We start from the raw sequence: 17,457 nt of genomic DNA, 5'->3' as shown, positions 1-17,457 counted from the left end.
ATTTTTTTCTTTCATGTCTTCTCAGTTGTGGTCGACTTCAGCGGTGGGAACCAGAACGAAAATTTGAGCGCAGATTTCAAGAGACTTCATTGAAATAGATTAAAGGCGATTCAGTGAACCAGTTCTTTACCTTTAATACAGTATTTTAAAAATCTACACCAGGATGGAACGATTTCGATTTATTGACCGACATTTATTTTTTTAATGATTACTGCAAGAAGATAATCGTCATAAAACATGTGGAAAACACACTGTTACAGACACCCAATTTAGTAAGGACCATCATCAAGATAAAACATGAATTCTACAATATATGCTTTGCTGCATACAGGTCAAATTACTAATATCTCTCCCACTCTTTACACTATAGTCAATAATTTATTAACAGCATATTTTAAATTTTTTATTACAGACCTAAATATATTTGGGATTTTGTATTAGATGTCATTTTTAAACATTATTTATACAATATTAGACTTATTTCTGTCCTATGACAGTTATTTTCTGTTCTGTACTATTCTATTTTGCAATGCACTATATAAAAGTATTGGGTCACCTGGTCATAATTCCCTGCACTCTTCTGGGAAGATGTTCCACTAGATTTTGGAGTGTGCTTATGGATATTTGTGTTCATCAGCCACAAGGGTATTATGAAAGGCAGGTACTGATGTAAGTGAGGAGTTCTGTCATGCAGTCAGGCTTCACATTCATCCCAAAGATGTTCAGTAGGGATGAGATCAGAGCTCTATAGCAGACCACTCAAGATCTTCCTCTCCAGAGCATGTAAACCAGATCTTCAAGGAGATCACTTTGTGCACAGAGGCACTGCCATGCTGGAACAGATTTGGGTTTCAAGTTTAAGTGAATGCAAAATTGTATTATACCGCAATTAAAGACCTCCTGTACAAGCGAGTGCCTCCAGCATTGTGGTAACAGTTTGGAAAAGAACCACGTATAGCAGAAAAGGGCAGGTGACCCAATACTTTTGACAATATAGTGTATAAAAAAAGTGTAGTGCAGCTGCTGCTAATGACTGTTTAGTCAGCGTTGCATTGCAATCACTGCTCATCTCATTGCTATCTGGAGATCCTGCAACTGCAATTGTAAATGCATTAGTATTTGAGTCACATCTGTTTGTGGTCGTCTACACAAAAGAAATGGGAAGGAATATTTGTATTTAGAGAGGAATCTCTCTCTCTCTCTCTCTCTCTCACACACACACACACACACACACACACACACACACACACACACACACACACACACACACACACACACACAAATACTCTACTGCCATAATTACGTTCGGCACAGACGGGAGGCGTAAACAAACCTGCATTACACATCACAATCATTACAACAATTACCTCCAGTGAGATGGAGTAGGCATTCAAAAAAGGTAACAAAAGCAAAGAGATGCGTCATGCAAGTGGCAACTGCAGTGTTTGTGCATCGCACTACTTCAGGAAGAGTCCAGCGCATACAGGAAGATAGCTCATGCTAGACAGCAAGGCACACTGGGAAGGTGAAGATGCTTACCAGTGCTTGGGTTGAGGCTTGGTCTATAGCTGCTACAGATAAGGATGTACTGGGCTCTATGTCATCTAATGCAAGCTCTATGTTTTCCTAAATGGAAACAGAGGGGTCATTAGTTCACTACGATTAGGACGTGATTGATTTTGATTATGCAGGTTTGTGAGTCGTTTCTTTCATCACCCTGTGACCAACGACTCAACTTTAATGCCTTATTGAGCATCAAGATCTTTGAAAATGAGAGCCAATCGCTTTCAACATTCATAAAAGCTTCATTTCCGTGTTTTCGGCTGGAAGACAAAAAACAACAACAACCTGAGTCGCTTTGAAATGTTAACAAATCTCAAATACTAGTGAGACGATATTCTAGTCAGATCTATAATTTAGTATAATGATTTATACCAGTAATTAAACTCATTTCATCTTAGAGTTAATTTAATCTGGTCACAAGGCACGTCCATTTGAAAATTACATAACATTATCAAAAAAAAAAAAAAAAAAAAAAAAGAATAGAAATGAATTCACAAATCAAACTGCAAAATTTCCAGTCAATCAATTCTGCATAGTCTGGATATTAAAGACAAAATGTCAAAATGGTTAATAAAAAAAAAAAAAAAGGGTAATGAGTATAACTTAGTGGTGGTACCTCCTTGTATCTTTCCAGCTCCTGTACAAAGGTGCGCTCTTGAAACAAGGCCTGCAGACGCTCCTGAGCATAGTTATGGCAGAGCTCTTCAAAAGTGGCACCACGCTTAGCCAGACGGGGGTTTTGAAAGCCCGGGGTGTCCACGATGAGAAGAGAGCAGAGCGAGTGCTGGCTTGACTTCAGTGCTCTAAAATATCAATGCACACGACGCGCGTGTTAACGTACAATTTTTTTAAGTCACAATCCTCATTTTGTAATAATTCTAATTTAATATAATCTATGCAAGTTTATTAATTATTTGCAGTGTTTTGGATTAATGCTTTCTTGCATACTAAGGATGTTTTTAAAAATGATATGGAGTAAAATCACCTCCATATAAATTATAACCTTAATGTATTTTTAAAATAAAGAATTATCCTGATTCTTGCTGCTTTCTAAATAATTTGTATGTTGTATAGTGAGATTTTCTACACAAAGTCCCAAGTTAAAAAAAACTCTAATGAACAGTTCACTTAAAAAAAAATATTACTTTTTTGCCCAGGATATTTATATATTTTTAAAACCTATATTAATATATCAATGTATGCTTTATCCATTTTTTCCCCCATTCATACACAATCCATTTGCTGTTTATACTCGGATATTAAGAGCAAATGAAATAATGCTATGATGTGCATTTTGTCAAGTAGTCGAAAAAAACGCACATCTCAAGCTAATAAAAATTTATACTTCAAACTGCGAAAACCATCAGGTTATACATATAGATGTCCCGAGTTTCTCTTTTTATTATTAAATAAAATACACAAAAATGAAGTTTTCGAAGGTCTGCAAAAAAAAAAAAAAAATGCTTTCTCGCTTTGAAGATGCACACAAAGCGAAAGCTCTCAGACACACTCCATTAGGTTCATCTGTAGGCGAGGGCTGCAGTGGTGTGCTGAGTGTTGAGGAAACGTGCGGAAAAGGGGCTGACCGGTTGATGAGGGAGATGACGAGAGTGAAGAGTTCGCCGTAGAGTCCAGCAGCCATGGCCTCGAGACACTCCTGAGCCGTGATCTTTGTACCTACAGTACAGCATGAACACTGCGTTAGCTTAAACCCCAGCATACGCCATAATCAGCTTCAGTAAAAAAAAATAGGTTTCATGCGAAAAACAGCCATTTTCATTTAATTATATACACGTTGACATAAAAATTTTCGAGACTAATGGTGTGACTGGTGCTATTCTGAGCGATTTTATCATGGACAGCAAGTTAGAACAATTGAAATTCTGCGTGAAATCAGGCAAATCTGCCACTGAGGCGTTTGACATGACATACGGTTGACATACAGCGATGCTGCAACGAGTCGTTTGAGGTGTTTCGAGTGGCACGAGCACTTCAAGAGCGGAAGAGCATCACACACAAACACACACACAGTATATAAAAATAAAGTGTGCACCTGGGCTTTCTCCCCCTCCGATGTCATCCGGACCCTGGCGGAAGGAAGTGGATCTCTGCAGGGTTCCTTTCGGATGGTGTTTGAAGATCGATGAGGAAAGTTCTTCAAGGGTGCAGCCCAGGAGGTAAGCTGCCTTCTGGGCCCACTCATGACGAGCAAACTGCTTACGGCCGGCTGTCAGAAAAACACACATGTTAGCAGCTTGTTTTGCTCGAGAGCGCAAGACATGTGCTCAAGGCTAATTCTTCTGCTGATGCATTTTCTGTGGTGGAACTACATTTTAAAAATAACCAAAAGTAAGAAAACAACTATCGCAAAAAAAAACATTAATCAGAGTCTCAATGATGAATAATACTAGCTGTTGACAAATGGAACAAACAGATTTATTCAGAAAATGCGTCCAAGCCCAAGTCACCCGAATCACAGAAAATGCATCTGCTTCAAAGGTGTCACACAAAATTACAAAAAAAAAAAAGATAAAAAAAAAAAATGAAATGACAAAGTCAACAGAGTAAAGCGTGCGTAAAGCAGTTACTAGCAGATGGTAGAGGCGCTAAAGCAGCACCCAAGGCAACTCATGCAGAAGACGAAAAACCTTTATCAGAGAACACATGCCGAACAGAAACAAAGCCAGACAACAGACGAGCTTTTTTGTTTTTTTTGGATGGGACCAACAGAAAAAGAAAAAAATAAATAAAAAAAAAGCAGTGCAGAAATGAAAAAGAAAGGAGGGGGGGGGGTTAAGGGTATATCATAGCAGTGGAGCTTAAAAAGACAACAAAGTTCTGATCCCACGCTCTGCGTCTACTAAGTTTTAGCCTGGCTTTGAGACAGTCAGGGACATGGCTACTGGGTGATAGAGAGTGCGAGAGAGAGAGGGTGAGAGATAAAGGAAGAAAGAGAGAGATTGAGAGAGAGAGAGAGAGAGAGAGAGAAAGAAAGCAAAAGCGAGGCAAAGAAGAAAGAGAACGGGAGACAATAAAAATGCAAATGAAAATGTCTGGCAGCAGCGATAAAGGCGTTAAGAAACACCATTCAAACATGGAGTTAAAGAAAAGTTTGATTGAGGTTATGGGTTTTTTTCTTTACCTTCTTCAGTCTCTGCATTCAGTGGCATGCAACATGCAATTGGAAAAGGGGAGGTTAGAACATCAACATCGTAACACACAAACACAAACAACTGCACACTCACTCGCTCATATACTGCAAATAAAAATTCTGGTATGATATGAGGCTTAAACGACATCAAAATTGTTGCTAATACCAAATATCAAAGTTTTTTAAATAGGCCCTAAGAAATAAAACTAAAGGGAAAATAGTTTTCATGATGATCTGCTTTATCTGCAGAATTATTGGCACCCTTTGTAAAGGTGGATAAAAATTCATGCAAGCAAATACGATTCATTTCATTGTGAAAATAGAGTAAAAAAAATAACCTTATTTTGAAGTAAATACACTATATGGACAAAAGTATTGGGACACCTGACATTTCAAGCCATATGCGGTTCTTCTCCGAACTGTTACTACAATGCTGGAGGCACACAATTGTATAGGATTTTTTTTTTTTTAATGAGGTACAGTATAATAAAATTTTTCGTTCACTTGGACTTGGAAACCCAAACCTGTTCCAACACGGCTCCATTAAGAAATAGTTTACATGGGATAGAGAGGAAGATCTTGAGTGGCCTGCTATAGAGCACTGACCTCAACCCTATTAAATATTTTGGGATAAATTAGAACAATGACTGCACCCCAGGCCTCTTCACCTCACCTACATCAGTACCTGACTTTATTTGGGGGGGATTTTATGTATTAAAATGGCCTGTGGTACATTTTCACACCGGGGCTGTAGCTGAAAAATGCTGGTTTAATGGGTCGCCTGTTTGCTGTGCTAATACAACAACCCTGCATCTAAAAAAAGATTGCAAACAGCGCAAAGGGTCCGCCTTTGTGCATCCCTCTGATTGACTTTAAATCCCCAAAGGCATCACCCATTTTTTGAAGAATGAAATGTTGATGGAGCATGAAGACAAAAATCTCACAGGGATGAGAGTCGAAGGACATGTAGTTGCAGATGGAAGATAATTCTGTACGAGTTCTTCTTGTATATAAAAAGCAAACATCTTTTAGTGCGCTATTCTAATTTTAAAGCTTAGCTGACAATATAGGTAATAATGTGTTAAAAATATTATAAAAATGAACAGCCATAGATTACAGCTTTTTAAGAGTTCACAAACATGCTGATGTGGCTAGACGGGCTATTTAAGGAAGGAGAACACTGCCCTCTAATGGTTGTTCTCTGCATTTTTAGTCTTCTGTACAGCTGAAATACTCAATTGTTTAACTCGAGACACTGTCTTGCTCGGTTAATGGTTATCCAAACATCACACTACTCGAAAAAGATACTGCATCTCACCAGAGTATGTCACCTCTCTGTATTAAGTGCATGTCAGCTGATTTTCATCTGTCCCATAGTCTTGTTCTTTCTCTTATGATGAGTTAAGAGTAATTGGTGTAATATTTTTTGGTGTGCTTTCAATTTACTTAATGTGCAAATTATACCAGACCCTACACTCATTATGCTGGAAATTTCCTGTTTTACACAATCGGATCGAAAAACAACTGCCATGCAGTGTAATCACAGCCAAGGAGTTGCTTATAAACTTTCAAATAAATAAATTAAAAAATGAGGCTCCCACATTTGTGGCTTGGAAAACTGACATTAACACCTGGAGCAAATTAGACATTGTCTAAAGGGAAAATCTGAACAATTTTATAAAATCTGGCATCCCCTTATCAGTTGGCTAAGAAAAAATACTATTACTCACAGCACTTTTTCCACATTTTGTTGTTTTTCCAAAATGGATTAAATTCATTATTTTCCTCAAAAATACACCACAATGACAAAGTGAAAGAAGTTTGTTTGAAATCATTACAAACCTATTATAACTAAAAAATGCAAAAAAATGCAAAAAAAAAAAATAAATAAATACATGATTATTCACAGCTTTTTGCCATGACACACAAGATTTCTACAACTTGTTTGGAGTCCACCAGTGGTAAATTCAGTTGATTGGACATGATTTGTTTATACTGTATGCAATAATATATAAGGTACCACAATTATCAAAGCACAAACAAAGCCATAAAGTTCAAGGAATTGTCTGTAGGCCTCCGAGACATGATTGTATCGAGGTACAGATCTGGGAAATGGTACAGAAAAATTCCTGCAGCATTAAAGGTCCCAATGAGAACAGTGGCCTCCATCATCTGAAAGCTGCCTGAAGTTTGCCAAAAGGCACCTGAAGGACTCTCAGACCATGAGAAACAAAGATTGAACTCTTTGGCCTGAATGTCAAGCGTAATGTCTGGAGTAAACCAGGCACCTCTCATCACCTGGCCAATACCATCCCTACAGTGAAGCATGGTGGTGGCAGCATCATGCTGTGGGGATGTTTTTCAGTGACAGATCGAGGGAAAGATCAATGCAGAAACGTACTTGATGAAAACCTGCTCCAGAGCGCTCTGGAACTTAGACTGGGGTGACGGTTCATCTTCCAACAGGACATCACCACTAAGCACACAGTCAAGATAAAGGAGTGGCTATGGGACCCAGACTTGAACCCAACTGAACATTTCTGGAAAGATCTAAAAATGGCTGTGCACCCACGCTTCCCATCCAACCTGATAGAGCTTGAGAGGTTTTGCAAAGAGTAGTAGGAGAAACTGACCAAAAATAGGTGTACCATGCTTGTAGCATCAAATCAAAGGCTGTAATTGATGCCAAAAAGGCTGTGAATACTTACATGTAATTTTTTTTTTTTTCCGCCAAATACATTTACAAAGATTTTAAACTAACTTTTTTCACATTGCCATTATAATTATTTTTAGAATTTGGAGGATAATAATGAATTTAATCCATTTTGATACAATAGCTGTAACAAAATGTGGAAAAGGTGAAGCGCTCTGAATACTTTCCAAATGCACTGTATATAGCTTCAAATAAACCCATATTGCTTGTGCAATTATGATGTACTAAGAATGTATTATTAAGTGTGAGTGCGCAATATGACACAACAACACACAATCTGTCTCCTACCAGCAAAACAGTAAAATTTCATAAATAATCAATAAATACTTTTTTGTACCTGCAAAACGGAATTCAACATGAAAAGATTGGGGGAATAAACTCTAATATTTTGGACTTTATATCGCTTTAGCATCTAAACACCTTTCAGTTTGCAATTATTGGATAAACAAAAAAAAAAGTATTATGGCAGGTTATGTGATATTTTATGTTGCAAACTCCAAATTTGGGATATGATCCAAAATAAGGGTGACTTTATATCCACTTTTGCACTGAAAACATTTCTAATATTTCAAAATAACTTATCGCACATTTTAAAGAACTTGTAAGATTTTCATTTGATTTTGAACAATAATGACTAACGATCTTTATGAATCTTACGCCAATCCTTAAAGAAAATTTTACTCTAATTCCTTTTAGTTGGTTTGTTACCTACAACTGCATTTATGGCATTTGGCAAACATCTTTATGCAGAGCGACTTAGAAATATCTTCTTTATAAAACTAAGCAGTTAAGGGTTAAGGGCCTTGCTCGAGGGCCCAGACGCGGCAGCTCGGTAGTGCAGCGATTTGAACTCGCAACCTTTCGATCATGAGTCCTGTTTCTTAACCACTTTGCAACCACTTCCCCTATCTACTGCTACTGAACTCTCGATGTCTGCATTATATGCTGCTTCATTTTATAACCCAAACAGAAACGCTGTAAACGTACAAACTGTACAGTAAAATAAACAGTTGGCCTGCATGTAGACGCGGTTATTAATTAATTAATATTAGTGCATCCATCCATGCCTACAGTCTTGTGCGTCAGAGAAACTCCATATATTCCTCTCTTGACCTTATGAATGTCTTTATTAACACAGACAGCATCGGCTACTGCGGAACCCTCTATCTTATTAAACCGGGTTTCAGGCTCTAGGGATGTGATGCTCACACTAACATAGTTAAGCTATAGCTGTGTGTGTGTGTGTGTGTGTGTGTGTGTGTGTGTGTGTGTGTGTGTGTGTGTGTGTGTGTGTATGCTGTACATTAATAGGCTTTGAGCAGGATGTATCTGGACTGAATATGGATACGACTTGAGGTCTTTATCTCACCTACTGTCTCACACACAACTCTCACACAAATATACCTTTTGTTGCCCCAGCAGCTCCCAGATGGTAGATGGCCCCCAATATGAGCCAAAGAGCTTTCTGCTCATCAGCAGTGACACCGAGGACCTTCATAGCTGCCTGCAGCTTAGTGAACTGCTGTGCTGCCTTCTGCTTGTCTTCAGACTACATACACACACACATTAATACCTTAACACACCTGATGAACCTGGTAATTATCTAAATCAGGTATCTTTAAACAAGAAGTTCCCACTGCACACATCTGTATGTTTGTGCAGATTTACCTTCGAGTGAGGCATAATTCCAAAGGTGTTGTTCTCAGCAAAGTGGTTGAAATGTAGCTCGGTCCTGTGAAAAATGCAAATGTGACCTTCACTCCAGCACAAAATTCAACTTTGGTTTTTTTTTTTTAAGTATACAGGAAATGAAACTTTTCCCCGTCTGCCCCATCTATTGCCTTGTCTCAGGGTAAAATTGCAAAGTCGTGAAGATGCACATGCATGCTCTTACCTTAGAGTGTTGTCTGCCCCAGCCATCATATAATAAAAGATGTTATAAGTAGACTCAGCCCCCGGCCTCTTGGCCACCCTCAGTTTCTCCAGCAGCATGGTCTACACGGCCGTGCCAAAACAGAGCGGTTTTAAGATCTGAAACACTACTGAATTTCAGAGCAGCTATGTAGAGTTTTATAAGGCTCGTACCTGGATGGAGGCAGAGGCCACCTGGCCAGTTTGATCAAAGTCCAGAGAGACAATCTGGGAGAAGCGGCTTGCATTTGAATTCATGGAGGTAGCGCAGTTCCCAAACGCCTCCAGAATAGTGTTGACTGCCTGCCATTTCTCTGCTATAATGGAAAACACACACACACACACACACACACACACACACACACACACACACACACACACACACACACACACACACACACACACACTTACTCAGACACTAATTGGCTTGATCCTACACCCTGATTGACCCATAGGAGGTGTTTCCAGGTGCTGCAGTCAGAGATGAACATATGCAGATAAAATTTTGGCCTCTTGAAAGCTACAGTTGAGCAATGTAATCTCCAGTGGATCATTAGCAGTGCCTTTGATAAGCAAGGCTAATTACCAGAGTTGGTCTGGTGTGCATCATTAGTAAAGTCTCCATCCATCATTGTTTTACCACCCAATACAACCTGTTTCTCTTATTTTCCTCAGTGTGTCTGAAACCCAACCCTTATAGTATAGTTTGTTTTTTCTCCGGACTTGTTCCAATTTATTCTCATGCTATTTTTTACACTCTGCCTAACCATGTATGAGTTATCGCTCTTTTCACCAACATTTTCAGCATCTCGAACCTGAAAAGATCTTGCCGGTGCTGCCAGCAATGGAGAGCAGGTACTGCACAAGGTGCTGGCAGTTGGTGGTCTTGCCACTGCCAGTTTTGCCAAGCAGAACGATGGACTGGTCCTGCCGCGTAGTCAGAAGGTTCCGGTAGGCCGACTGAGCCACGGCGTAGATATGCGGTGCGGTGTCTTCGCGCCTGCAGCCTTTAAACATGTGCATCACCTGCAATATTCAGGGTGGAAATTATGACGTTTGAGTTTTTTTCTTTTGTTTCAGATCTATACATTTGTGCAAGCTTTACACATATTTAAATAATTCTTTATTTTAAGTTTTTTTTTTAAAGCATTACAATCTTAAAAGTTCTACATTCAGCATGTGTAGGACAGCAACAAAGTCCTGGTCACAATGAAGAAAGTACATTTGGAGAAGAGATTGTTGATTTTGCCAATAAATACCATGTAAGAGTGTTTTTATGGACCAGAAATTAAAAAGACATTTGGTAGATCGTGTACCATTCAGTAATTTAAACAGTGTTTAAGATGAAACCTTGCAGTTTTGTCTGCTGTTATGAATTAAGGATTCTTGGAGGATTTAATCCTTTAAAATTGAATTCTGAATTGTTTACATCTCCTTGGCCTGGTTCATTTAGGTGTGTGAAACACAGCAATTACACAGCAAGTACACAACCAGGGCATAACTATCTGATCAACTTGTTTACATTTGGTTCATACCTTACTCTAGTGTGTTTCCATTGCAATGGGAAAGCAATTTGACCCTGGATCGACCCAATTTCATCAAATGTGCCATGTGTTTCGGGTTGCAGATTTGAGTCAAATAGTTTTTTGTATTTCTACGAGATCCAAACTGAGCCAAAGAAGAGAGTGGGGGTGCTGTATATACACACATTAATCCCCCTTTTATTTGGGGACACCACCCAATACATTTTTTTTTTTAATTATTATTATTATTATAATTGTTGAAGCCAAGAATCATCCTTCCACACACTTTAAACACACACAGAAAACATTTGCAAGAATAGAGTAAGATGAATTTTGTGTACATTCATAGAAATACAGTACACTGTATCATATATATATAGTGAGTACATGTACTGTACAGTATTAAGATTTTACCCCATTTTATAATTATAATTATTATTTTATTAATAAATGTTTATTATTTCAATATAAAACTCCATAAAAAGAATTCCAATAAAAACAATAAGTTTTTTGGTCTAATCATTTTTTTAAACCAACAATTATATATTAATGAAATCTACTTATTTTATGACTGTTATTGACAGTTTATAATTAAGTGGTTCAGTCATTACGGTAGCAAACGTAGCCATTGTAAACTAAATAAAATGTAAATAAATAAAACTAACTGAAGCCAATGCAATAATCGTACACATGTATTTTTGTTGGACACTAAAACCCAAAAGCTACAAAGTTGCACTAACAAAAGCCAATTACTCCCCAAATCCTAATCCACACTGCAGTAAACTTTGATTATTTTTCCCCACGGTCTGGCTGGTAATAAAATGCAAAGACAAAAAAAGTATGAACATAACATCTGAGCCGTCTTGGCACTGAGATGGTCTTCATTTTCCTGATACCACTTTAGTGCAAATGGCTTTACATTTGTACATGAACAAGTAATCGCCTGATCTAGAACACCATAGTATTAGTCTTGAATGAGGTTTAATATCTTAAACATGCATTTGAAATAAGATGTAAAATATCTAGAGATAAAGATAGGAAGTCAGTCGTTCAGAGTTTTTACCTTCTCAGAGTACATGGAAGGAGCGCTGATGGGGTTGATGACCACAATGCTGGGCCCAGCATATGTATGGATGAGGTTTCCTCCATAGCGCTGCCGCAGACAGTGCATCACGCTCGACTCGTTCAGGTAGAGCAGAGTCGCCAAGTCCTCTGAGCGATCAAACGATGGAGGGTTCGCCTGAGGGGGTAAAAGGCCAATAGCGGTAGAGTAAAATGATTGAGTGTGTAAAGGGGTGACATATGAAAAGCAACACCAATAAATGCTGTATGTAAAGATTAATGGAACTATGAAAACATCCATTCACATCTAAATGAAATGTTTGCACTTTTCTCTGTAGCCTGCACTGTCCTACATATCCCATAATCCAATGCATCTACCATGAAGCAGAGAACATTCAAATTTCTTTTATACTTTTGGAACCCAATACTTTTCTGACTAAAAGGTTAATGTGCAAAATTGGCAACGTGTGTGGCTTCTGAAGCCTATTTCAAACTGTTTCCTTACACAGAGACCTTTTGCTGTATAAACAGCACAGGCTGTAAGACTTCAATGCAGTTATGCAATCAAAACACCCTCTGTTTTAATAAAAGTCATAATGTCAGTGCTGCACAAATTCAAACTCCTGTCCTGGATCCAGTCTAATCGAACAGGCTCTGGTGTTAAACTCGACATTTATTCAGATTATGAACGCATATTAGAAATAATTCTGCCAGACCAAAGTGAATTTTTGTACATGTGCTACAATTAAAGACAGATGAGCTCTCCTATGCTTGAAGCATAATATTTCATCAGAGAACAAAACATTCTTTGTGTGTGTGTGTGTGTGTGTGTGTGTGTGTGTGTGTGTGTGTGTGTTACTTAAGTATAGAAAGTATAGAAACTCCTGCTCAGTATGTCTACCCCCCCAACCCCCATAAATCTTTTAAGGATCCTCTATTTAAAAAAAACAAAATTGCTTTCACACACAGACACACAGCAAGAACACTAAAAAAAAATAAATAAATACAGCCTGACCTTCTCCACATCATCCTCGTCCACGTCCAGTACCGTCCCGTCATGCTCCAGTCTGATCTTTACCTTCCCCTCTGGCAGGCTGCCCGCCTCAGTCTTCAGCATAGTGGCTGCAGGAAGGGAAAAAAACAACAAAAAAAACCAACCGCAAACATATTTAATCATAACAGCTTGCAATTAACACAACACAAACTAGCAAAGGTCTTGAAAATAAAAGGGAACAAAGGCCAGGTTTACCATTTAAATGAAATATTGTTATAAATAATAAGCTTTTATAGGGTTGTTATTTTTAACAACTGGAATTTAGGTGTCATGATGGATTACGGCTCAGATTTATAACCAAATTCCAAATTGTTCTGCAAATTCCAGCAGATTAAACACAGAATCTGGACAACAGTATTGGGACACCTGAATTTTCCAGCCAGTTATGTATGCGATTAATCACAGAAATACTTACATTATAGAATGTTTTATATATATAACAATTTAAATGATGAAACTATTTGGACACCTGACTTTTCCAACCATTTGTGCTTCTTCCCCAAACTGTAAGTTGAAAGCACACTATTGTATATGACGTCTTTGGATATATTCAGCATTCAATTTTTCCTTCTCTTGAACGAGGAGACCCAAACCTGTTCCAGTATGACAATGTCTCTGTATACTAAGTGAGCTTCATGAAGTTATGGTTTACATGGGTTCAAATGCATGACCCTGAATGGCCTGCTGTAGAGCTCTGACCTTATTCCCATTGAACACCTTGGAGATGAATTGAAATGCTGACTGCACCCCATGCCTCCTCACCCTACATCAGTACCTGACTTTACTAACACCCTTGTGTCTGAATCAGCACAAATCTCCTCATGCACACTCCACTATCTAGCGGAACACCTTCCCAGAAGAGTGGAGGTTGTTATAAAAGCAAAGGGGGGGGCGTGGAATGGGGTTTTACAAAAGCATATACTAATCTTGTGGTCATGTGTCTACAAATTTCTGTTGAGAGTGTCCATGAGATCACAGATACCCACCCCATAGAAGAAAGTATTTGCCCATTGTGAATGTTCTTACGGTGATATAAAACAAAGAGAATTTTGATACACCCAGTTTGACTCACCCAAAGAGAAGCCATCCTTGTGGACCAGCCACACTTTCTCAGAGCCATACCATGCCTGCTCTGCAGCGATCTGCTCCTCGGTCTTCACCTGTAGAGGAAAACAAACACACACAACACTCCATTATAATACATGAAACAGATTGGCAAACAATCGCACTCAAAAGCACTCCATGCACGGAGCATGCACTGGAGAATGACTACCACAGCAGTTACAATAATAGCTGCCTTTTGCTGCATTTTTTTTTTTTTTATCTAAACTCAGCATGAAAGGCCACCTTTGTACACAGCCGGGGTGTATAATGGGTCAGCCATCATAGAGGTGCTTGCAAATAAAGGGTCACAAATAAACTGGGAGTTCAGATGACCAGCAGGTGCAGTTCACATTGTTTATAGCTGAGTGCTTCAATTTCAGCTGCAATGTTAGTCACTGCTCCAGTTTCCTTCAGACTAATAGAATGTTGGAAACCGGTGAGAGGCAGAACAGAAATTCACATCCGCATGTCACATAACAAGAAAATATTACGTTACACACGTTTCATTTTAAACCCTAAATGAAACTCTGATCTGTGCATTTTTTATTTAAGGAAAAAAGCAAACAGGTACAACACCACACCCAGAAGCACAGTAACAGAAGACCTACATCATCATCCAAATCTTCACAGACGGTTTTTTATTGTTCTGCACCTTTCAGAACATTTGCAGTTCATTAGTTTTGAGTGTCACTGATGCTGCTGGGGTAGTGTTGTTTAGGGTAGGTGTGGGAGATCACAGCACTCCAAACAAAGGGCGCACATGGCACTCTTGACACAGAAAGTCAAGGGGCAAGAACACGTGTTGCTGAATTACACACACACACACACACACACACACACACACACAAACACGGGGAGCAGACTGCAGACCTTAGGCTGAGCGGCAGCAGCGTGGGCCGCCTGCAGGATAGCCACAGCATCCTCCTCCACCTGTCCCTGTGACACGGCAGCCAACCAAAAGGAGGCAAATACAATGTTACACTCTCTACATTTACACTGTAATAACGTTTAGTACTGGGAAGGAGAGAGAATCTGAGGAGTTACAACAGAGCATACATATATATACAATAATCTGTGAGGGGGAAAAGAGCTCATTAGGTTGCAAAATAATTATGCATAACATATTTGAATTTCGAACATTGAACAATTAAAATGGCTGATACAGTTGGTGTTTACGGCGAACGTAATTAAATAAAAAAGGCTTACGAGGCTAAAGTTCTGTGTTGGTGGGATGAAGTAATACATTGTGGTATGAACGTAATACACACGAAACTGCAAAGTGACAACAGCAGGTGGTGTTTAAAAATAGCAACACACAAATCAGTGCCCAATGCCGACCAACTAATATCACAATCATTCACTAAAACATAGCTGCTGCTGGCTTTATGTAGGAGAAGCCCATCTTTAGCCATCGTCAGGCAACGGCTAGACATTGTCCCACACAAGCATATACATATATACATACTGAAATTCAACCCAACCGTGACGTTTTTGTGCACCGTTTCAACCGTGTAATATACATACATACACACACACACACACACACACACACAGGTGTATATATAAATTACACACACAGCAGGCATTAAAGGTGTAACTAAAGTCATATGGGGCTGCATCACAGAGGGTGTGTTAACCCGAGTTCTTCTTATTAAAAAGGGGCAAAACAAGCAATAATTGAAAATAAAAAAGCTGTTATAGACAGAGGGAAAATGGAGACTTTATGGAACATGGGCTTACACTGAAGCAGACCGCGCGAGAACACACTGCGGCGAGACTGAGAGACGAGACCGGTTTCTCGTCCTGGCCCTGGACCTGAGTGGATGTGGATGTGGACACGGATGCACTGGTTTGGACGGGCTCCAGCTAAAGTAACCGGGCCAAATCAGCGACATCAAGAACAGCAGCCACGATAGCAGTGGATGAGAAAGAGAAAGAGCAGATGAGAAAACAGGAATAGTTACAGAGGATACAATGGACAAGAGTTTGGAGATGAACATGAGAAATACTCCACAGGACAGGAAATGCGAAGGTTAAAGCAAAAAGACAATGGTGTGAGACAGAGAAGCATGCAGATAAGCCTGTATGTGAGGACTGAGTGACTGGAACAAAATGGACAAAGGCAATAAAGGGTCGTTTGTGTAAATGCACAAACAGCATCAAATTCTAATGAGCTTCTTAACATGGCAGAACTCGGGTATACAAGGATGTTCAACTGGTATGATCTGTGGAGTTATATAGGAATAATATATAGTTCCATAGGGCTAAAATAAAATATTAACATATAGGAATAATATATACCGTAATTTCCGGACTATTAAGCGCACCCACTGAATTTGACAAAGATTTTTATTTTAAACATAAATTAGTCGCTTCGTTGTTTAAGCCGCGGGCTTAAAAATGTGGAAAAAAAGTAGCGGCTTATAGTCCTAAAAATACGGTAGTTATATTATAGAATACTATATAGTTCTATAGGGCTGAATTAAAATATCGATATCATGAGAACTTGACAATACACTTCCGGAAAAGTCCCAGGAATCACTGTTTCTTCTAATGTTTATATAATATAATTTAATAAATGTTACAGTTTTACTCAAAAAGATTCAAATTGTAAAATAACTATTTTTATTATTCGGGTTTATCTAAATTCTTATTCTTAATATTTTCTCTTTTTTTTTTGCATGTTTTTTTAATGCAACACGATTGTTTTTTTGCTGCCAGTTTGTCAGAAATCCAAATATTACAATTTCCATCATATACTTGTCATAAATATCAAATTATATTTTTACTATATCATCCAGCCCGAGTGTCAGAGTGAAAATCTAAGAGTGAAGGATTTTAGGCAAAAAAATAAAAACAATTATTAATTAGGGGTGAAGCCCACAGCAGAGAAAAAGAATTAGACTAAAAATAAAGGGAAATCAGAAATTAAGCTGACAATAATTACAGATGTAAAGAAGATCTGCTCCAATCGCCTTTGAGCTGCTTCTGTAGGACTGGGTGGAGGGCTCTCCTACAAATCAGAGCACCAGAAAGGAAGTGTAGCTGTAAATGCTGTATGGCATGTGGTACAGTGTGTGACCACATGGTTTGTTAGAACTCTTAAGCTTAGAGATTAGTGCAACAGAGCCAACCATAGTGATGGCTGCCGAGTGTTAGGTGTGTCTATTCTAATGGTTTTCACTCATGCGATGCGTAGTGCACACCAAACTTTTATTACACACGCACAAACCCACACACCTTTTGGATCATAGACGGACGGGAGACTTTAGATATGATGCCAGAGCAAGAGGTCCCAGTTTGGGTTGTGGACAGATGTGATACTGTCTTCACCTTTGAACATTATACATACACACACACACACACTGTACTGTAC

At 38.7% G+C, this 17,457-nt stretch overlaps 1 protein-coding gene across 15 annotated transcripts in view; it reads right to left on the bottom strand.

Annotated features, from left to right (window-relative positions):
* myo18ab (myosin XVIIIAb) overlaps positions 1–17,457 on the bottom strand; it is a 90,470-nt gene that overhangs the window by 38,145 nt on the left and 34,868 nt on the right. For 5 of the 15 annotated variants that reach the window (XM_046863599.1, XM_046863600.1, XM_046863604.1 and 2 more), the window contains exons 5-21: positions 17,322–17,414; positions 17,029–17,094; positions 15,822–15,947; positions 14,952–15,017; positions 14,050–14,137; positions 12,939–13,045; positions 11,925–12,101; positions 10,154–10,364; positions 9,513–9,655; positions 9,322–9,422; positions 9,096–9,159; positions 8,832–8,976; positions 4,706–4,717; positions 3,617–3,790; positions 3,150–3,240; positions 2,180–2,366; positions 1,540–1,626 (exon numbers count right to left, since the gene is read on the bottom strand). In XM_046863599.1, the coding sequence (XP_046719555.1) occupies positions 1,540–1,626; positions 2,180–2,366; positions 3,150–3,240; positions 3,617–3,790; positions 4,706–4,717; positions 8,832–8,976; positions 9,096–9,159; positions 9,322–9,422; positions 9,513–9,655; positions 10,154–10,364; positions 11,925–12,101; positions 12,939–13,045; positions 14,050–14,137; positions 14,952–15,017; positions 15,822–15,947; positions 17,029–17,094; positions 17,322–17,414 (1,938 nt within the window). The remainder of the gene's footprint in view (positions 1–1,539; positions 1,627–2,179; positions 2,367–3,149; positions 3,241–3,616; positions 3,791–4,705; positions 4,718–8,831; positions 8,977–9,095; positions 9,160–9,321; positions 9,423–9,512; positions 9,656–10,153; positions 10,365–11,924; positions 12,102–12,938; positions 13,046–14,049; positions 14,138–14,951; positions 15,018–15,821; positions 15,948–17,028; positions 17,095–17,321; positions 17,415–17,457) is intronic. The other 10 variants (XM_046863609.1, XM_046863615.1, XM_046863613.1 and 7 more) reach the window with 6 other exon arrangements.

The sequence above is a fragment of the Silurus meridionalis genome, chromosome 12 (assembly GCF_014805685.1).
Source record: "Silurus meridionalis isolate SWU-2019-XX chromosome 12, ASM1480568v1, whole genome shotgun sequence".
Classification (NCBI taxonomy): Eukaryota; Metazoa; Chordata; class Actinopteri; order Siluriformes; family Siluridae; genus Silurus; species Silurus meridionalis.
Note: the sequence above shows the minus strand (reverse complement) of the source record. Positions and strands in the feature narration are given on the sequence as shown.